Source organism: Semicossyphus pulcher, unplaced genomic scaffold, assembly GCF_022749685.1.
Source record: "Semicossyphus pulcher isolate SPU_LCO1_2020_fin unplaced genomic scaffold, fSemPul1.0.p SCAF_9, whole genome shotgun sequence".
Classification (NCBI taxonomy): Eukaryota; Metazoa; Chordata; class Actinopteri; order Labriformes; family Labridae; genus Semicossyphus; species Semicossyphus pulcher.
The window spans coordinates 19,532,841-19,555,144 of record NW_027211770.1 but is presented as its reverse complement, the minus strand read 5'-3'; the positions used below and the strand labels follow the sequence as shown (position 1 = coordinate 19,555,144).

The 22,304-nt window shown below is 43.7% G+C and overlaps 1 protein-coding gene across 1 annotated transcript in view; it reads right to left on the bottom strand.

Annotated features, from left to right (window-relative positions):
• The window catches only part of kcnn3 (potassium intermediate/small conductance calcium-activated channel, subfamily N, member 3), a 58,576-nt gene that overhangs the window by 13,804 nt on the left and 22,468 nt on the right, over positions 1–22,304 (bottom strand). Inside the window, exons 4-7 of the mRNA XM_069656088.1 lie at positions 12,248–12,544; positions 11,099–11,220; positions 8,022–8,163; positions 1,659–1,769 (exon numbers count right to left, since the gene is read on the bottom strand). Of these exons, the coding sequence (XP_069512189.1) occupies positions 1,659–1,769; positions 8,022–8,163; positions 11,099–11,220; positions 12,248–12,544 (672 nt within the window). The remainder of the gene's footprint in view (positions 1–1,658; positions 1,770–8,021; positions 8,164–11,098; positions 11,221–12,247; positions 12,545–22,304) is intronic.

Here is a 22,304-nt window from a genome sequence, read left to right as displayed (position 1 = left end):
TGTTGCAGACCAAGTACACCCCTTCATGGAAGCAGTATTCCCTAATGACAGTGGCCTCTTTCAGCAGGATAATGCGCCCTGCCACACTGCAAACATGGTTCAGGAATGGTTTGAGGAACACAATGAGTTCAAGTTGTTGACTTGGCCTCCAAATTCCCCAGATCTCAATCCAATCGAGCGTCTGTGGGATGTGCTGGACAAACAGGTCCGATCCATGGAGGCCCCACCTCAAAACTTACAGGACTTAAAGGATCTGCTGCTCACGTCTTGGTGCCAGATACTTCAGCACATCTTCAGAGGTCTAGTGGAGTCCATGCCTCGATGGGTCAGGGCTGTTTTTGTGGCAAAAACACAATATTGGGCTGGTGGTCATAATGTTCTGGCTGATTGGTGTACGTATAGCAGCACAGGAGACGGTGTTAGTGGATACAGGCCTTAAAGCTTACCACGCTCACCATCGTAGTTAACGCTGACAGCATGCTAACACTTGCTAATAATATCTGATTAACTTTTGCTGCCAACAGTTGTCAAGACATCGCACTAAAAGCAAAAGATGTCAACTTGTTGAACTGTCGGGTTAGAGGAAAAGACGGGGGATCACCAAAGCGATCAGAATTCACCCTCTGAGGACAAAATTCATGGCCATCCCTTTAACAGTTGTTGAGATATTTCAGCCTGGACCGAAGTGAAAGACCTGCCACTGCCTGCATGGCAACATGACAATTTAAAGATCTATGAATGTCATGAAAAATATCCACCTTTATATAAAGAATACTTAAGTAAGATCCACTTTGATTTCATTCAGCTGTTTCAGACGGTTGTTTTACATTGTCAGCACTCTGCATGAAAAACTCACACAAACACACACACTGTTCGAGGTGTTAAACGTCTTGTGAAAACACACTCTGGCTGACCCGGCCACCGCCTGCAGGAAGATGAAGCGAGCGCCCGGCTCCAATAGAGGGTCTATTCGTCTTCTCTGTCGATATTTTATCAACGCTGGAATCATCGATCTCCCTCACCCTCTCAGTCACCCAGATACCCTGCTGACATAATGTACCCTACATATTTGATATGGGAGCTATTTCTGAAACTTGGGTCTTTCAACCGTATGAAAAATTGAAAAGGACCGGAGGAGGAGGAAGGGGATGGAGAGATGAAGGGAAGGAGGCAGGGAGGGGGCGAGGATGAATGGAGAGGAGAGGGCGAAGGAAGGAAAAGAGGAGAAACGGTGACAAAAAGGAAGAGAAAAGAGAGATTTACTGTAAGAGAGACGAATGTCAGAGGAGATAGGAGAGGAGGGACGGTTATGTTAGAGAAAAGAGACGGGAGAGGGACGGTAAGTGGGGGCGCAGAGCAGCGAGGGTGAGAAAGAGATGACCTTTCATCGCCTTCACTCACTCAAATCACACGGCGCTCTGTCACAACAATACAGGCTCATGGTGTGATGTAGTAGTCGGTGATTCTGAAGGTGGGGCAGGAAAAGGACAAGCGCCTTATATTCAACCCAAAAGAACGACTTCCCCTGTAACGCGTAAAAACTGCACTTTTATAAATTACAGCTCTGTCTCTCGGAGAATGTGACCTTTCTTTTACAAATTATACTTTTGTTTTATTCACGCGAGACGCACTCATTCACACCACGCAGGCCTACACACCCTCTTTGTGAGCTGCGTGTCCATCATGAAGTTGTGTACGTGTTTCTCGGCCTTGGTCAGCTCCAGCTTCCTGGCAACCACAGCAACCACCAGAGCCGTACAGCCTGCACCCTGAGAGAGAGAGAGAGAGAGAGAGAGAGAGAGAGAGAGGAGGGAGGGAGGAGAAAACAGAGCACTGAGTCAGTCAGCAAAGAGGAGGAATTGGTAAATCGGTGGCTCTTTCGTCCGGGGGAATTAGCCGGGATGATTGAAGGGAGCAAGGACAAATATGAGGAAGGGAGCCACATGACAGAAGGAGGAGTGAATGGAGGAGAGAGGAGAGGATTAAGAGGGATAGCTCTGCTCCAGATCCACATTTCCTCATGTCGAGAGGCAAGCCAAGTCTATTTTCACTCGCAATCCATCTGGTGTGAGATCCCTTCTATATCGCTTCTATATGTAGCAGAAAAAATAGGCCCCTTACAGAGGAAAAAAAACACATCAAAGATCGACACCACCTCATTTAATTTAATTAGATGCTGTCAATCTGAATTACACGGTGTCAGTCTTCTCCTGTCACCTGAGGCTCCGGGCCTGCAGGAAGTGTAAAAGTGTAAAAAACACACACCGGTTTGTGTGTTCTCCAGCTCGGCCCACATGGGACACATGGCGAATCCATTTGGGAGCGACTGACAGCGGTCTCTCAAGCAGAAAGACATGCATGAGAGAAGAAGAGGAGCAGGAACACAGGGGGGAAGACAGACTTAATTAACTTTCAGATTAGACACCGTTTTCAACGGGGCGTCAGAGCGCTCGCAGGTTCCTCTGAAGAGGTGAGAGAGAGAAAGCAGAAAAGATAAAGAGAGTGAAGGGTTATGGGTAAATATAAAAACACGGAGGGAGTGGTCGGAAGGAGGAGGAGAGGAAGACGGAGGAGAAGGCGATGTTAATGGGGTCACATATCTTCTGATAAGCAATGAATTAAGATTAAGAGTGTTTAATGAAAATGTATGAGCGCTTCTTCTTCCTGCGTGCGCATCTCACGGTGGGAGAGAAAAGAGGGGGGGAGAGAGAGCGATGATAAAAGAGATATAAGGAGAGAGAAACATAGTGAGGTCGAGAGCGAGAGCAAGGGAGCGTGCAACATTCTGAAGCGCGTATGGGAAAGACTTCATCGCGCACACTCTGGAAACGATAAGACAGCGTTGGCCCAAAATAACTTTGGCTGGAGTCAGTAAAATGTAACGCACAAACAGGCATTAGTGCCCACGTCTATACACTCATCCACTCTATTTGTGTTTATTCCAAAAGTATGAATAAAATATGATGAGAGCCGATGGAAAACCCTTAGAGCATTGGTACATGTTGGTGCTGTAGGGGGAATGAGCCTACGTTGGATTGCTACAGTACAGTATGTTCGAGTGCAGCACTGTGTGTGTGTGTGTGTTGAAATTGCCCTCCTCGGTTATAAACAGTAGGGTGCTGATTGGTTTGTCAAGACGGGCTATAAGTGTGTGTGTGACTTTGTTTGTGTATATACGCCTGCACTCATTTGATTTCAGCAGGGCTCCCCGTGCAATCTCCACAGAGTGACACGGCTGATGATGGCGCGGCGGCTGTGATTTGTTTCAAACGCTCGGGTGTTTCCCCTCGCAGCGCCGCCATCAACGTAGCTGTCAGAAAAAAAAGGGGGAAACACCTTTTTTTGTGTGCGCACTCGTGATAAGAACTGCACCTCCAAGAAAACAAAAGAGTTTGGAAACAGGTCAGCAGGAACTCAAAGAGATGTGATATAAAAACAAAAGGATGTGAATCTAATTAGCGTACGCAGAGACAAAGAAGGCTTGAAATAGCAGCTACTCTGCATCTAGTTAACCTGCCTGCACTGGCTCTGAGTGTCTTTTACGTTTGATCTGACTTCTAAGTGTTTTGGAACCAGCTGTCCTAACAAATTCTTTGTCATCTTATAACCTGTCATGGTCTCTTCGCTCCTCTGCAGCTTGTGTTCTCAATAAAAACTGTCATAATAAGAAAAATGGCTGCTCAGTCTTTTTTAGCTCGGCACTAAAACTCCCTATTCAAGGCTGTAAGAGATATGAGCACTGTGACCATTTTCAAACGACCCATTCATCAAAATTGTAACTTCAGTTTAGCTCCTATCAAATAAAGGCAAAGGCAAAACAAATTAACCATTTTTAATTGTTCTAGAAGGGGGAGTATTATGCTAATTTCAAGCTTCGTATTTCACTCTGTGATACCTGTGGAGTAGCTTAGCATAATTTACAGTTAAACATTTTTTTCTCACACTGGTGCTCTGTGCAGGCCCTCATACAACCTCTGCCTGAAACGACTCAGTCAGCTCTGTCCCTATAAGAAACCCCGCCCCCTACGAGCCCACTTTCTTCTGATTGGCCGGCTCTCTGTGACGTCCCAAAGTGCAATGTGTAGAAAAAACTGTGTTAAACCTGGCGCTCACAGCAGCCTGCAGACTGAGCTGAGAAGCCTGGGGATTACTCCAACATACTTTTACCTACAGATTTGAAACTTCACCCACGTTTAGTCTGGACATCCAACATTGGAACATTATATATATGTCTTAAAATGTGAAACAGCATAATTCCCCCTCACATGTTTTTTTTATGTGTTTCATGTTTCCTAGTATATTCCAGTTGTTGCCTTTTGGTGCCTGTTTGCTTTGGTTTTATCTGCAGTATTTGCACTTGTTTTGATTTGCCTGTTTTGTTGTTTACTTCATTATAAAGCACTTTGAACTACTCCCCTTGTATAAAATATGCAATATAATTTAAGTGTATTATTATTACCTACAAAAGGGTGCTGTAAATGGAACAAAACAGCCATTCTGCAACACTTTACTTTAACACAATGCTATGTATTTGCTTTCTATGCAGATATAGGGCCTTTCTAGTGTTCATTAATATACAGGGCATGGGGTTTACTATATTGTCATTCATTATATATTTATGCAGCAGCCTTCACTTATGGGTGCTTACAGGAGGAGTTATAGCTGTTGATACATGAATGCAGTTATGCTAATTCTGCATATAAATACATTACAGTGTGCTACAAACTATTATTGATGTTTTGTATGATTACAAATGTTTAAGATGGGAGGTTAAAGTAAAGTGCATACAGACAAGAATGAATGTAAATACACACCACTGTATTATTTGATATAAGTTGTAATGTACAGCCTGTACCTTCTGCTTCTGTAGAAGAGCAACAAACAGTTCAATGTGTTTAAACATGTTAGCCACCATCCACCCACTCACAGCGACACACACAAACACACGCACACACACACTAACACCTGGCACACCCCCGGGTAGCCTCGGGGCAGTGGTATATTCCAACTCTGTTGGCCTTTATGTGTTGTCATAGTAACAACGGCGAGAATTCCTCCTATAGGAACTCATTACAATAATTCTCAAGTAAAGCATATCCTGTTCTCTGTGCTCGACCTTTTTTTACCCATGATTCCCTGCTCTCTCCTCCTCTTGCATCTTCTGATCACTTTGTTTTCCCACGACCTGCTGCGCCCTGTCTTCTTCATTCTACCTGCATCCTTCTGTGATGATCAACAAAAATAAACTACTCTGAACACTCTGTGAAGTGTGTGTGTGTGTGTGTGTGTGTGTGTGATGGGAGAGGAGAGTGTGTGTGGGAGTCATCCTGAGAGTGTATGTCAAGCTGTGTGTCACTGTTTGTGTGGAGGATGCAGTCTGTAACTGTGGGCCTGGGACGTTCTGTATCCACCCGCTGTTTTGTTTCTGTGTGTGTTTGTGTGTGTGTGCGTGTGTGTGTGTGTGTTAACATAACAGTAAGAGTTGTACTCAGTCTAAAACACCGATTGCATGATTCACACAACAAATGGGGGTCTGTGTGTATGTCCTTGTGGATGAGTGTGTTTATTCACACTTTTTAATGAACTATACAGTAAAGAAAGTAGGTGAGTTGGATAGACACGGTGAGGATGGGAGAATACACAGGCGGATTTCAGAATAAAAGCCCTACAGATAGAATTGCCATGCTGAAAGTGTGGATGGATGGACAGACAGACATTTTTTCACAAACTTTTTCACAGATTATGGTGTTCCAGATAGATTTTAGAAGCAAATATTTCAAAATAAAAGCCCAGTGGGTAGAATGGCCATGCTAAAAGTGTGGACAGATAGATAGATAGTTAGATAGATTCACAAACTGTAAAATTCCAAATAGATGAAAGGAAATATTTCAAAATAAAAGCCCAGTGGGTAGAATTGATGGCCACGCCATAAAAGGGTGGATGGATAAATGCATAGATGTATGTATGGATGACTAGATAGATAGATGTGCTTTATTGATCACAAACTGGGAAACTGTGGTGTTCCAAATAGATGACAGTAAATGGGCATGCTGTGAAAGAATGGATGGATGGACAGATAAATAGATGAACTTTATTGATCCCAAACTGGGAAATTGTGTGTAACAGTAGCAGGTTATCTGAGTAAAAACGTGTAAAAACATAGCATCAAAATATTGTCATAATAGTCAGAGAGGATCATTTTAATTTAAAGAATAATATAAAGAGCTTTCCAATTCGCTCTCCAGGTATTCTTGAACACTCGTCCAGCAGACACTGAAGTGCAGTAATTGCATCTAAAGGCTCTTCTACTGGCTTCAGCATTCGCTATGCTGGTTGTTGCTTTACTTAAGGCGCACTTACACAAAACACACTCAGCTCAAGAGTGAAAGGACTACGAGGCATGCGGTCGTGGCGCTGGCAGTAAAATGCTCCATTAGCAGCGTTTTCGAGGGCCACTGGTCTCATGATCCCATTGAACCATATATGGGGAAGACTGAGGAAGATTTTTTATTTAACTGTACTGTTTGCCAAATGCTTTTTGAAATATAACTTAAGCACCGAAGCAGTAGAGCAACACGAAAAACACAACTCACACTCAGTTGAACAAGGCGTCCACCCCCAGATGCGTAAATGGGGGTCCTGACAGGGTCAGACCGAGGGTGCCAGAGCCACAACAGGCCAGAAAACCACTTTGGTACTTGGTCAAAATCCTCCACCTCAATTCATGTTAAATTAATTGCAATTGCGTATCCTAGAGCAGCAACGTGCTTGTCATGATAATGAAATATGTCTTAAATTAAGCACAGCCTCCCCCTCTCTGTTCGAACATTGACTGAAAACCAGCAGGTAGCAGCGGACAGGAGTGGGACTTTATTCCTTTGTATGAGCACAATGCCTTCACTTTTCATTTACTTTAACGAGCTCAACCAAACTAATAAAACACAGTATTATTTCTGTGTGGTTCTGAATGCAGATAAAGGACAGAGTGTATTATTTATTCATTGAAAACATAAATTTCAAAAGCCTAATCCAGCCTTCCACATCTCACATATTTTTTTTTAAATGGCATTTTCAGGTGAGCTCCCACTGTGCTCTGACTTTCAGCTCTTTTGTTGTAAGCAGTCTTTTATTTCTCATTGTACTCTGCTCTCTGGCTGCATAAAACACACAACACACTGTGTCCTATGAGGAAAGCATTCACACGGGACATATTATCATTATATTTTATTTTAACGACCTTATGAGAAACAACAAAAGCCACCGTCCTTATTAGCACATTTAGAGATAACTTGACATTTAGCAGTAGAGCTATTAAAAAGATCTAATTTTCCTGCATTTGAAAAGTAAAGTACTAATTTCCTCCAATTATTCAGAAGAGTGACTGCACGACACAAAAGTTCCCCGAGACAAAAGGAAATCTTGAGATGAAGAAGAACAGGTCCAGTGTGACAAAACAAAAACGAGGAATGAGACAAAGACAGAATGAAAGTAGCAAAAGTAACACCTGTGAAGTGAAGCAAATAGAGGAACAGCTTAAACACTGATACTAACAGATGGACGTTAGAGAGAAATAAACACAAGGCCTCAGGGAGGAAGAGACGGACGGAGAGGAAGAGAGAGATGGAGGGATGAACAGAAAGATAGAGACACAACGAGAGAGAGGTAGATAAAATGAAACACAGCGAGAGATAGGGAGGGGAACAGAGAGTGGGAGGACATGGCACACTGAAAGGTGGGACCTTCATTATGCAATGAGGACATTCAAGGGAATAACACACACGCAGAGACGCGCACACACACACACAAACCAGTAACACGCTCTTGTTTGCACGCCTACACACCCAAAACACACAGAGGCACAGATGCAGGCTAATTCAGGGAGGATTGCCCAAATCACACAAATGGCAGAATTTCTCCCCCAAATGACAGCATGCTCTCTAATCTGCTGACCTTTGAACGAGGCGAGGACAGCGCCGAGGGGAGGGAGGGGAGACAGGGAGGGAGGGGAGGGAAGTACTGACCATGATTCCTGTGAGCAGACACACTCCTTTGCCACAGTAGGTGTGAGGGACCATGTCGCCATAGCCGATGGACAAGAAGGTGATGGAGATAAGCCACATGGCTCCCAGGAAGTTACTGGTCACATCCTGAGCATCGTGGTACCTGAAATTAAACAGAGTGTGTGTGAGAGGGGGAAGTCAGTCAGAGGGAAAGACAATAAACAACATGAAAACAACACGCTGACCCACTGTCTCCTGTCTGCACATGTGGGAGCGTCAAACCTCAAACGCGTCCTTCGATTTTTTCATGACACACAACACAACTCACGAGTGAAGCTTCGCCTCCATCATTCCTGCACTATGCACAACACTGTTGCCATAGCGACCAAACGTGGTGCCGATCAGACACAAAAGATGACTTCTCCAAAAAAAAAAAGATTGAACAGAAGAATTAAATTTTTTTTAGCCTTGGAAGTCTGCAATAACTCTGAGATCAGCGGCCTCTGAAGGCTTGTCTGAAACACTTTAACTCAATTTCATGTGTTTTTTTTCCTTTGATAATCTCGTTTGGAGCGGGCAGGAATTGCCAATTAAATTTGGACGTTGACCAATCAGTGATTTCCCAGCAGCCTGGCAATGATCGGTTAATCAAGCATGTTAACCAAATAACACTTTCCTATGTTGATTATCTTTAAAAGAGTTGAAACAAATTAAAAAACAGACGGTCACTTTTTGCTTTCCTGTTGATAGAACTTCAATAATAACATTAATAATAAAATCTGATCATCAAAATATACACAAGACAATTTAATTTACTGTTCCTCAGTAACAGCAGGGTGGTTATGTCAGTATTTTTACTATAATGGAGCATCTGTCTGCCAGTTTAAGTAATGTCCAATAAATCACTAATCTGCACAACCAGATGTTTCTAAGAACAATATGTATTCCTCTATCTGCTCGCCAGCACGTCTAAAGGTCACTGATAAATGTTACTTTATTCCATGTAATGTGTATTGCTGTGATTGGCTAATACTTGCTGCCTCATGTTTGTCCAGATTGTAGAAGATTGTTTAGACAGGACTACAAGAGGCCCATATTCATGTCTCTTATAGTCCCTTAAAGTCCTTTTATTGTTTTAGACAAAACTACAACTTTTCCTGAATCTAACAAAGTCGTTTTTGTGCCCACACTTCACAAACTTGGAGCCCAAGCTTTTCACAACCTTAATCAAGTACTTGGTTTGATTTATGCACGTAAACTACGTGGTTAGGTTTGGTTAAAAGATCGAGTAAATGCTGACACACAGAAAAAAAACAGTGTTCTCCTGGTTAAATGTGCTGTATTTGAGCTACTGGGGTTTCTAGCCAATCATAGCACAGCTGAGCTGGAATAGTCAGACCTCTATTTTCAGTCTTAATGCTAAGCTAAGCTTATCAACTGCCGATTAAAGGGTTATACTGTAGGTAAAAAGTCAGACATGACAGTATCAATTATTAGGTGTGCGTCAGTTCTCCAACATTCTCTGTCTCTACTCCCTCATCTTGGTGTAAGGAACAGAGTCAATTCAATTAAGATTATTTTTAAGCATGAAAGATAATAAAAAACAGGATTTAGAAACAATTGACACTGAATGCATGTTCTGAAATGAATGCTTATTCATTGTTTGATGTCTATGAAGGCTGTCTTGGCCAGCTTCCTTATTAAAGAGATCCTTGTATCTTAGTTGGAATGTATCAGGAAAGATAAAGGTTAAATAAAATTAATAAACAAAATATTCCCGTGTGTTTGCTCATATATTATACAGCCTACTGAACTGTGATTTTGGCAAAGTTGCATTGTTTTATTATTCAGATCACAGTTTACAAAAGGTATAGTTTTAGACAAACAATCCAATATTGTTGTCCTTGTATCTGCTTAAAACTACATTACAGTGCTATCACGAAGTCTAGTGTGGGTATACCACTTATAAAAGCCGACTAAAATAAATTGTTAGCAGAGGCGTCTTTCAGGACACTATCATGTTGCTGATTTACAAACAAAGACACAAAATGGACAAAAGAAGTAACAAGTCCTTCGCTTGGATCAGATAAAGAGTACAACTGGTGAGAAAGCCTCATAAACTGAAGTCTGAAGATGGATTATGTTGCCCACATGTCCCAGATTATATTTCCTGCCAATTGAATTTAATTGCTCGGTTGAATTCCTCATCCAATCACAGTAATTGCTCTGTCTCATGAACAAATACACAGACACAAAAATTTGCCATATTAACATGGCAGCCATTTTCCATTACACCCACATTACACTCTGGGCGGGATCCTCAAATGCTGTTATACCGTTGTACTGCTGTGTTCCAGGTTTTAAACGGTATAAATTAAGTGTACCTAACAATGGTTATCATTTCATCGCAGCCTGATTGATGAGCTAGAAATTTAGCTACCGTTTGACACCAGCTAATGTTAGCATTCAACCATTCACTAGCTAACATTACGTTGGCTAGAAAGTTAACAAGCTAACAATACGATGTCTAGGAATGTATGCCTTTTATATTTTATCGTGTAACTACCAAATGTTAATAAGATTTTAGCTACTTTCTAGCTAACGGTTGTGAATGCTAACATTAGCTGTTGTCTGACTGTAGCTAACAGGTTATCAAACGAGTTATTTTTTGGGGGGTAGACGGTAGCTCAGTGTGTAGGGACTTGGCTTGGGAACCAGAGGGTGGCCAGCTCAAGTCCCGGGGTGGACCAAGCGTGGAGTTGGGCTGAGCTTGAGGTGCTAGCTTCTTTCCTGGGCTCTGTCGAGGTGTCCTTGAGCAAGGCACCGAATCCCCCGCTGCTCGGGGCGCGTGTCCATGTTTGTGCATGTGTGTATTTTGGACCTACAGTATGTTTGTAAAAACAGAGTGGAAAAATAAGTATATCGAGAAGCGGTAAAACAAGTGACTCATCAGATATCCTGAATTTATATGACTTTATACAACCTGGAACACAGCAGTGCAACATTATAACAACATCTGAGCTTCCCACAGTGAGTGTGACGTCAGAGGAAAATGGCCGCCGTGTCAATATGTCTACTTAAACAGCCTTGTTACTAACCTCTCGCACACTCGTACGGTCCAGGCCGCGATGATCCACAGAGAGATGCTGAAGACCAGCAGCACCGTCCCGGGGCAGATAGTCATGAGGGTTTTCATTACAAATCGTGTGTTAAAATGAACCTGCAACGCGCACACACACATAAAGTACACACACTCAGTATAGCAGAGCTGATAAATGACACATTTTACACACATTTTTTCAAGGCTTAGCTCTGAATCCTCATCCTGTAACAGGATGTTTCCCACACAGATTTGGTGTTTCACTAATTAGTCTTTTGAGTAGCTCCTGATAGCGGCGACACTCGGAGAATCTCAGCTGTAATTGGAGTCGAGATCAGGGCTCGCCCTCTGACACGGGTCAAGCTTCATAGTGTCTTTGAGTAATTGGCCTTCTTTGGCTCCTGTAGCTCATTTGTCATCAACTTCTGGCAGATGGATGATTCGAGAGCAGCGGTTAAGCCCTGGAAGGGTTACGCAGCTGAAAAATGAGTAGTCATGTTAGCGCTTCACTTCGATGTTAGCTTCACCTCCTCTGTGTTACTGTAGCCGGAGGGTCGGAGTGGTGCCATCGCTGATACACTCACAACCTGCTAAATTACTCATCTCAAAATCTACTTCATCCCTCACGCTCTCCTCCTCCTCCTCCTCTCCTCCTGATTTGCATATTTCCTACATCACAGCACATCTCCACTTCCTGGTTTTCCAATAATGTTTATCGTTTGGAGCCATTACAAACCTGGCGCCGATCATTTATTGTACACATTTTCTCCGCACTCGTGTTGCAATCTCGAACGAGTCCTTTCTTTTCATGGCCCATTTGAGCCGTACCCAATTTCTTGTTCCCATTTCACGCTCCCATCTCATATTGTATTATGAGAGATCCACCAAAGCTTACGTCTAAGTCTCCTAACAAAAGGATAGGAAGGGGATTTGAACTAGGAGATGAAAAGAAACAGGGTGAGTAGAAGGACGGAGGATTGTTAGAGGGATAGAGGAATGAAAGGGACGGGGCAGACACAGATTTAATTCAGAGCAGAGAGCCCTTGACCTTAATAACTCCCTCACCTCCTCCTGTCTGAAGCTTTGACCACTACAATCTTGAATGCACGTACACACACCTGCAAGGAAAAAAAAAAACCCTTCTGACCTTATTTAGGGCGCCTATACTCCTGGAGGAGGCGTCAGTGAAGAGTTTGCTGTGCAGAAGCATGACTCTGGCGATGAGGTAGAGGCGCAGGAACATCGGCACGCTCAGCACCATGTCCAGGTCGGCCTCGGCCTGCGACGGCGCGTACGAGAAGGCCAGCCGCGCCCGCCACTGAAACTTAAAGTCCCCGGGCACCGGATGCACCGCAGACACCAGCAGCTCCAGAGCGATGAGCAGAACCCTCTCCATCGTCATGGCTATGCGCCAGTCGTCCGCTCCGTTGTCGATGACGAACAGCTGCGGGGACAGGAAGGACACGAGGAGAGTTAAAAGAGGGAAGGAGTTACTTTAAACTTTTGATCATGAATCTCTGCTGGCACTCGTCACAGCAGCTGACTGAGCGGATGATTAAAGGAACCAGCAGCAATTTAGGGTAAATGTCTCTTTGCTGAGATGTTAAACAGCATCCATCTAATCAGCAATCTATTCAGTCACCACTTGGCTTGGCTCATTTTCATATAACCTACAACTCTTACTGAAATGACATCAAAGATGCCTCGTCATCCGAGGCTCTTGAGAAAAACAGCCTCCTGGTTTTTACAAACACAATATTTTTCTATAAAAGAAGCACGAGCCAAACAATGCGACTCAGATTACAGTTTTCCCTCGCTGTGTGTTGTTGTTGTTTTGTGTTGGTAATTGCTGTATTTACTCCTGATATTGTCGCCAAAGCTGTTGTTATAAGGAAGTGGTAAGAGCAGGTTTCATTACAGGGACCCTCCTCCAGACGGTGCTGACAGGAACTGGGAGGGGGAAGCCGGTTGGAAAGAGACGGATGAAGTGCGGAGGAAATGAAGAGATAAAGATAGAAACGGGGAAATGTCACGGAGAGGAGGACACTGCGAAAAAACCCTCTAAAGTCGGCCTTTTGATTTCTAATAGTCTTCTTTTAAAGGGGGTGTTCTCGTGTTGTTAATATATCAACCTGTTTCTAGATCTTTCCCTGTCTGTAAACACAACATGCTGCTTCACAAAAACCAGAGGAAACGCACATAATTGAACATTTTCTCTCCAGGCAACATGATTCAGATAATAAAAAAAGGTTGCAATTTGCAATTTAGCAGTAAAATTGAGCATATTTTTTCATCTATTAAGATAAAAGACACATTTAGCGCTCAATTATGAGCAATCAATGAGGTTCTTAAAGGTTAAAGAGAGAGAAGCACCAGCAGCGCCTTCAAACAGAGAGCGAGAGACGAGGAACTCCCCTGTTTAGTTCACCTGATCCTGCACCGCCTGCAGGAACAGCCGCTGCTAACAACAGCTCTTTACCACATGATTCATCTCGAGGGCTTTTATCCCACACAAACATTTATTTAGGACAACAAAAAACTACAACAACAGGTCAAACGTCAGAACGAGCTCTGGCAGCCGGCCGCGCTGTGGTCACTGTCATGATGGAGGCCGACAGCTCCCTCCACCACCGATAGACACACACACACACGCTCCTCTTCATCATTACCTACATGTAGCTCAGCAGGATGTGTGTGTTTCCCTTCTTCTGCTGTTGTAGCGTGCGTGCACACATGTAGCCGACGTGTACACACACGTGTGGCCTACGCACACGCCTGAGTCATTCTGTAAGATATCGTTCTAAGCGAGGGTCAAACGCTGGCTGTTCTCTAATGATTTCAGCCCGCGTGTGTTTATGCGTGCGTGTGTGTACTGTACTTGTGTGTATTTGTGTATGCCTGAGCGAGTTTGAGCGAGAGTGTGCAGACCCAGCCTCGTCATGGTGACTGTTGCCAAGGCGACAACATCAAAGAGCAGCCAAGCTTAATTAGGATCCCCAGCGAGAGAGAGAGAGAGAGAGAGAGAGAGAGAGAGCAGGAGGAAGAGGGAGTCAAAAAAGAGAGAAACGCAGGGAGAGATGAGCGAGAGGAGAGAAGAAGGAGAACGATGGAGAGGTGTGTGTGACAGGGAGTGAAGAGGTAAAAGGAGGGAAGCAGAGAGAGGATGCCTGACACTCGTGTTCTCTGCACACACACACACGGAAAGGCTCGGTGTGTGTGTGTGTAGTCGCACTTTAGGGGCAGAAAATCATCCATATGTGGACAGAGAAGCTGCTTTCCATAAGATGAAACATGTAGTTCTGTACTTCCTGTCAATGCAATGTCCTAAAATAAGTTTCTGTGTGTGTGCTTGTTTCAGCCGGAGAGTAAGGCACCAAACTGTGTGTCTTCATTCACTTTTTTTCTCTCCCTTCACACACCCCTCACTCCCCGTCCTTCTCCCTCTGAATGACATCTCCTCAAATCAAAAACGAGCTGATCCAGTTTCTTGCCACAGGAGGAAATGAGCGCCTCTCCCCTTCTTCCTCTTCTCCTCCGCCCCCCTCTCTCTCTCCTTCCCTCTCTGCCCTGTCCTCCCTCGCGCTCCTGCTGTCGGTCTTTTCCTGGCTAAATCGCCATGAGGAAGGGATAAATAATTAAATTCCATTAGGAAAGTAATCTGTCAATGGGAGTGAGTGAGTGCCAGTGCCCCTACACAGGCCGGGGCGGAGGGAGGAGGGAGGATGGGAAGAGGAAGAAGAGACTCTCTATCCCGGAGAGAAAAAACAGGAGGTCAGAGAACAGCAAAGCTAAATGAAGTTGGACACAGAACACAAGCCCAAAGGGAGAGAAATGAACAAGAGCATGAAAAATAAACCCTCTTCTGTTACTCTCTTAATTTTAACAAAATGTGGCATCGCAGGGCAAAGGGCAGGGACAAGGAACAGCGACGGAGAGCGGACAGGACAGAAGCAGGGCAGAAAAAGGGAGGAAAAACAAACTGCAGGCCAGCTGGGGAGCAGGGAGGGAAAAAAACAGAAGAAGAGAGAAATGTGTGAAAATGACAGCACGAAAAGATGCGAGGTCGCCTCTCACAGGTGAAGGTGTGAGGTCTGAGAGGACACTCGCCACCTCTAGCATCCCCCAACCTGCTGGAGGAGTTTGTCACCTCTCATCTCTCTCCTTCAGCCGGCCCCGTCTCTCCCTCTCTCTCTCTCTCTCTCTCTCTCTGTGTGCCTCGACCCCTCGCTGTCCCCGCAGCCATCCTACCTTTGTAATCGCGTTAAGTCCCTGATTGCAGATGTCTCTCATCACGGAACCAGACACAGTGCTGGCCAGACTCTGTTTGAGCGAGCGAGCGAGACGTGCAGGGAGGATTTTGCAAATGCACACACAATCAGACGGGCCTGTCGAATGCAGCCTCTGAAAAAAGAGGTGGAGGCAGGGAAATCAGGCTCAAGTCGGCCTTTTTCCGCAGGAGGTGAAAAGACAAAATGTCAGAGTGGGACGGAGACGGACCTCGTCACAGGCTGAGACGGTTACAGAGCGAACACTAACATGCTTTTACATACAAATGTCTGCGTCCTGCAGCATGGAAATCCCTGGAACAGGCAGACAAAATAAGTGGGGCGAGCCAAACACACACAAGCACAAACTCACACACCCAAATTTATACGTGAATATGCATGACTGCTCCGAGGGAACACCCCCCTGCGGCGCTTTTTTTACACAGTCGACAGAGGAGAGGAAGCAGAGAGGGCGCCGTGGAAGTGAAAAGGAAGTGTTGGAAAGTGTGCGAGATGAGGGAAGGGTTCACGGTTTGGGTGTGTGTGTGCGCGCGAGCGATGTTGCCACGAGAAAGTCTAAAAACAGCGACTGGGAGAGAGTAAAGAGGATTCCACCAGTGGCATCTTGAGACCAGGAATCTCCTTCATTCAAAATAAATATGAAAAAACAAACTGGGTTACTAAAAAGTGCCAGCGGCTGGCGAGACACAAATAGCATTTGATAAATTAACATTTCTTGGAAATAGTGAGTGAAGTGCTTCTTTTACGTCTTGGGAGGAAGCTGTGGTTTTCCGCGCTCTCATTCTCTCCTCCCAGGGCGGATGTACATTATGCAGAATCTGCAGAACAAAGAGCATCACAAAAGGACTGTCCAAGCATCAGACGACTCAGGGATTTAAAGAAGACTGCCTGTTTTATTTTGCTAACGCTAATGCTAATGCCTGTGAGTGCCAAGCCGGTGTCTTCCCGATCAATGCACTGCCTCTAAAATCCTCCGAAAGTAACCGAATAACACACTTCTCTAATGCTTAAAGTGCACTAATGGACTGCAGAAACATCCCTTTCTCACACTGTCTATTTGATTAATTCCAAACAATTCAATTTTTGCCTTTCAAGTCTGGATTTCTAGAAAGTTTACGAGTTCAAATCACAGACTGTATAAAAAGATGGACGACATGACAGCTCCCTAAAAGTGAAGCCAAAACATTTCGAGCGCCCCCTGCTGACTGGCTACAGTATAGGTCATAAAGCCCGCCTCCTCCATGTTAACAGATGGGACATGAGTCAAACTATAAAATCAAAATACACGCCCGATACATTTTTCTCAAACATGGTTTCTGTCATTATAGCTAGTTATTATCATACTGATTTACGTACAAGTGTTCATTTTTCTGACAAGTTTAGTTTAAATTAGTTATTTGATGCTGTCAAAATGATGATTGACAGCTCTGTTGACAAATTCGGCTCCTGCAGCCGATCAGTTCCGGGTGAGCAGAGCGGAGGACGATCCGCGAGTGGAAACATAACTAAAACAATCACTACAGTCATTGAAGTGTCCATACCTGTGAACGTTAACCTCAGACCAACACAGAGAAGCTGTTCTGCTGTTAAACACGCCGGCGTGCGGGATCCTTGCTGTTTTTTCTGTAAGTTAAGTGTGTGTTTGGGTTAGCGGAAGTGGCTACGGCTGCTTCACTCGCCGATCTCTACTGCGCAGACTCTGGCTCCGTATGACGTCACCATTGCAAGATGGCAGCGCCTATCACAGGGGCTATTTTGGCATCAATTTCGTACAATGGGAGCAGATGGAGACGCGTTGTCCATCCGTCATTGGTTCAAATGAACACTCGTCTTCGACTGCTCTGTTTCTTGTTGCTGGGTGTGTAAAAGTGTGCGTGTGTGTGATGAAAGAGCAGAAGGCGGATTAGTGAGTCACACAACAGACCAGAACTTCAAATACGTGAACACGCACGGACGTCCCTGAACGCAACATGAAAGACGAGGTGCAAGCCTCTTCCATCTGCAGATATTCAGAGATTTTTTAAGCACACATTCAGCCTGGTTTTGAACCTATGAATCATTAATCTTCTGATCAGCCAAAAGGCCACTTTGAAACTGTGGTTCATAATAACAGCTGTGTTTAGACCCGTGATAATTCAACCCTCCGCCTCCATTATTCCCGACCAATATCAGTCAATTCAGACTAATGGTATACAGATTGAGCAGTCAATCACAGCGCTCTCAGCATGTCTGCTGGGTTCATTGTGGTGATAACTTTCTCTGCTCAAATTCTTATTATATCTGCACAATAACAGAGAACAACACACAAACAAAGAATCAGTGATTGACACAAAAAGCAAGGTTAGACTCAAATGTAAAGAACAAAAGTGCAAAGAAACACTCGATCAAGGACAATGATGAATGACAGCAATAAGCAACACTGATTTGAGTCCATGTCAGCTTGTTCACGTTGGGTTTTCACTCTTGTTCAAAAACCTGACCAGTGTCTACAGACCCTGGCAAGTGGATTCCTAAAGTGGCTGTAATAGCAGCCAATATCAAAAAAGAGACAAGGCGAGAAGGAGGTGAAAGATGTGTCTGAAGTGCAGATATACAATACATCCAAAGATAAACAGTGTGGTGCTAGCAGACAATGTCAGCAAAACTTCAGCGATCCGGTAACAGTGGACAATTTGGACAGTTTGGACGGAGTGGGCCTTTCTGTGTGGAGTTTGCATGTTCTCCCCGTGCATCCCTCCTCTCACAGTCCAAAGACATGCTTGTTAGGTTCTTTGGTGACTCTATAATTAGGTGTCAATGTGAGCGTGAAAGGTTGTCTGTCTCCGTGTGTCAGCCCTGTGATTGACTGGCGATCAGTCCAGGGTGTACCCCGCCTCTCGCCCAATGACAGCTGGGATAGGCTCCAGCCCCACTGCGACCCTGAACAGGATAAGCGGTATAGATGATGAATGGATGGATGGAAATCCCATCCGTAAAAGGACAATGTGTACACTATGCAAGGCATCAGTTAGGGAAACTCTCCTCTGCTGCAGTAACAGAATAATGAGGACTTTGATTCTGTCCAATCACAAACAGTGTTGGGGACACGTTACAAAGAAATCAGTTAGAGTACTCGGATTATCTTTTTGTTGCAATGAGGAACGTAACGCGTTAGTTTTGCAATCTGTTATTATATTAATACGTTACTGAAAAAATATTGCAGTATTTCCCTTTTCCTTTTGTCGCCACACAAAGAGAAAGTCCCTGAAGCACAGTTTCTGTTTCTCTCCTACTTCTTGGCAGGTAGCTGCGTACCAGCGTAAGTTAAAGAGTTGACAGCATTTACTTCATGGAAATATTACCATTATTTTTATTTTTGGGTGAAAGGGACAAGAGCAACATCATGGTGAAATTTAAGATTGATGCTTCTTCTGCTTTAAGAAGCATCTGCTAGCTAAACACGGCTCCGCTACACTAGTGGTGGCTAAGAGCCCGTGTTGTTTTCACTGAAACAGCTGTGCCTAATACTGTATGCCTCTGCCCAGTTCACTGTCAAATTGTTAGCATAATGTGAGCTATAAAGGTTATATTGTGTGTGTCATCCCTGCAACGACGGTAGAGTCAGTACACTCAAATGTAGACGTACAGTAGGCTACATGCTGCCCTGACAATATACTTTTTATGGCAATAATCTTGCAATGTAACAAGTTACTTTGAAAAGTAACGTTACCAACACTGATCACAAACAAGACATGTTGTCCCACCTTTTCCTCTACTGAAGTGTCCTTTGTTTTCTGAAATGTTTTTGTGTGCCGTCATGTTTTGTGATATTTCCTTGTTTTAAGAAGATTGACTGAGTGTTGTTTCATCATGACTTTCATTGGGTTAGGGGAAACGCAGTATGGTTTTATGAAGTGTCAGTGAAGGTTCTCTGTCGTCCAGGTCAGGGTGATTCAAAGGTTGAACCTTTGCATTAAACCTTTGAGTTTTATGAAGTGTGTTTTGCAAGATGTTGATTTTGGATACTGTTTTGTTTTCTGAAATGCTGTTGTGTGATGGCCTTTCAGGGCCACCGTAGATGACAGCATTTTAAAAGTAATTGCAAGCAAAGCCGCTCTTCATTTCAGAAAAAGACTGCAAGAAATAATGTACAAGTCGTGTTTCTTTAAACAAAACTCCGCCTATAAGGAAATGTATAAGTTTGCAAATGATTAGTTCATAAAGAAACCTTAAAATAAGTAAAAACCTGATGAGGCTTCATGCACCACTACACTACATACGTGCAGAAGTACATCTGTACCTCTGTATGAACAGACTGTTCTGTTGAGGGCTGAAATCAATCCAGACTGGTTGAAGATAAAATGTCAGAAGTTTTTCTCGGAGCAGGACCCAGCAGGGTTTGATGGCCACTCGCGATCCAATCTGGTGCTTTTATGCAAATTGCACAGCAGAGCTGAAAGTACCAGACATGACACACCAGGAACCACCTGAGCGGGTACTTGAACGCTGCACATTTTTACCACGGTGCAGAACATAATCAGGACAAAGAACAGCTCAGTGTTACTGCTGTGCGGAAGAAAGCAGCACGCAGAAACTCAGCTTATTCGGCTTTTAAGTTATAATCTGGAAGATTTTTAGTTCAGTAAATGTCTGTCAACTGATTTGGTTTCACAAAGTGGGTGTTGAGCTGACGTCTCTGTGAAAAATCACAAGCAGTGCCCATCATCTGGCAGTGTTCGGTCCGTCAGAGAGAGAAGAGGTAAGTGGTTTCTCTGCTTTCTGATGAGTTGCCAATTATCAGGAAATAAACATCTGCAGATGATAAAACTAATGAGAAAGAAGATTGACATGCAGAAGAAAATAGTCGATACATGAGGGTACTGGATCTCACACATGCAAAACACACGTGCAATAACCACTGATCGCCACAGATGGCAGCAAAGAGAAGAGAGACTCTAAACTTTGTCCTGGACCGTTCCAGTTATATGTATGACATGGATACATAAGCACTTGAATTTGTGAATGATAATCACTGTTTTTGCAAGGAATGGAACAGCTGTATGTTGGTTTGCACTGTTGGCTCACAGCAAGAAGGTTCATGGTTTAAATCCCTGTGCAGCCGGAAGCGGAGGAGGCCTCTCTGTGTGGAGTTTGCATGTTCTCCCCGTGAATGTTCTGGCTTCCTCCCACAGTCCAAAGACATGCTCGTTAGATTCATTTGTGACTCTAAAATTGCCCGTAGGTGTGAATGTGAGCGAGAAAGGTTGTCTGTCTCTGTGTGTCAGCCCTGTGATTGACAGGCAATCAGTCCAGGGTGTAACTCTCTGCCTCTCGCCCAATGACAGCTGGGATAGGCTCCAGCCCCCTGCGACCCTGAACAGGACAAGCGGTGTGTAGATAACGGATGGATGGAGAAGCTGTTAGCTGTAAATTTAGATAAAGTTTAGATAAAGATAGTATCATTCCCGCTTCAAAAACAGTTTCATTCCCATTGCAATAAACATTCTGAACTCTGAACGCTGAGGATTAAGCATGGCCCTTATGCGTGAAATGTGTCTGTATGTATATCTATGTTATATGTTTAATGTTTAATGTTGGAACCTGTAACAAGGAGCTGTACTGAAAACAAATTCCACCAGCCTGGCTGTGTGGTCATTAAAGAATCAATCAATCAATCGATCAATGAAGACAATTTCCATTATGAAACGTTATCTATTTCTGCAGGAATTAGTTTGTAAATTAACCGGTCATCTGAATCAAGCAAATGTAGACATTTTTGTACAATGAATATGATTTATGTCAATGAGACATTACTCTGAACAAGTTAAAGGAGGATATTTTGGATTAGTTGATCAAACAAGTGTGTGAGAACAACTGAGAGAACAGGACGGACTTGACGAAATTTGGCGAGAATCAGAGGCCATCCTGGAAAATATTGGAACATGACTGAGGAGTGTGAAAATCGAACATTTGGGTATTTTAACAGCAAATATCTCACTGTAAACGGATTCAGGGGATTTGGCAATGGGATCATTTTTTGCTAACTAATAATTTTTTTTTTTAAAAACAGCATAATTATTGATTTTTTATTTTAACTTTCCCGGTTGATAGATTTAAAATGAAAGAAACAAAGCCGGAAGAGTCGACGTGCCTCTGCAGAGCTGTAACTACAATGTTCTCGCTTCAAATCAAACTCTGCTACATGTTCATGTTGGTTACAGCATGCTTTAATTATCTCTCCTCCACCACAAGCTCATTATAGTCACTAGTTAATAAGAACTTTTCTTTTATGGCAGTGAATAAGGGAGGAATTTATCATCTGTGATGATTGCAGATGATTTGCAGTAAAGTCTAGATTGATTGTTTTCTCTTATTTCATGCTGAGCACAAACGGTTTCGGGCTTTCCCATGACGGATTAGAAGAGACAGTGAGGATGGAGAGAGAGGCGGAGGAGGACAGGGGGTGAGATAAAAGGCAAAAGGAAGGGTTTTTAGAGGTCGAGAAATGTGTTCGAACGTTGAAGTACGACAGGAGAAGGGTAAAGAGGTGAGAAGTTGAACGCGAGGAGAGGAGCGAAAGAAGAAACGATGTGAAACTCGACAACAAAATTGAATTGAAGCCCAGAGGAGAGGAGGGAGACAGATCTAATCTGATAAGCGGGGGGGGAGAAAAAAAAAGAAAGAAAAAGAGAAGCACGCTGATGGTGTTAACAAAACGTACTTTGAGATAAAAGACACGAGGAGGGAGAGAGAAATGGATATCAGCGAAAGAGAAAGAGCGAGAGAGAAAGGTGCTTTTATGCCTGCTGCATCCGATAACATCGTCCTGATCTGTGTGTGACTTCGCCTCAAAATTCAGTGCAAATCTATGCATTCTGTACCTGTACGTGTGTGTGTAATATCCTGTTACACGCCGAGCAGAGTGTGTTACAATCTGAG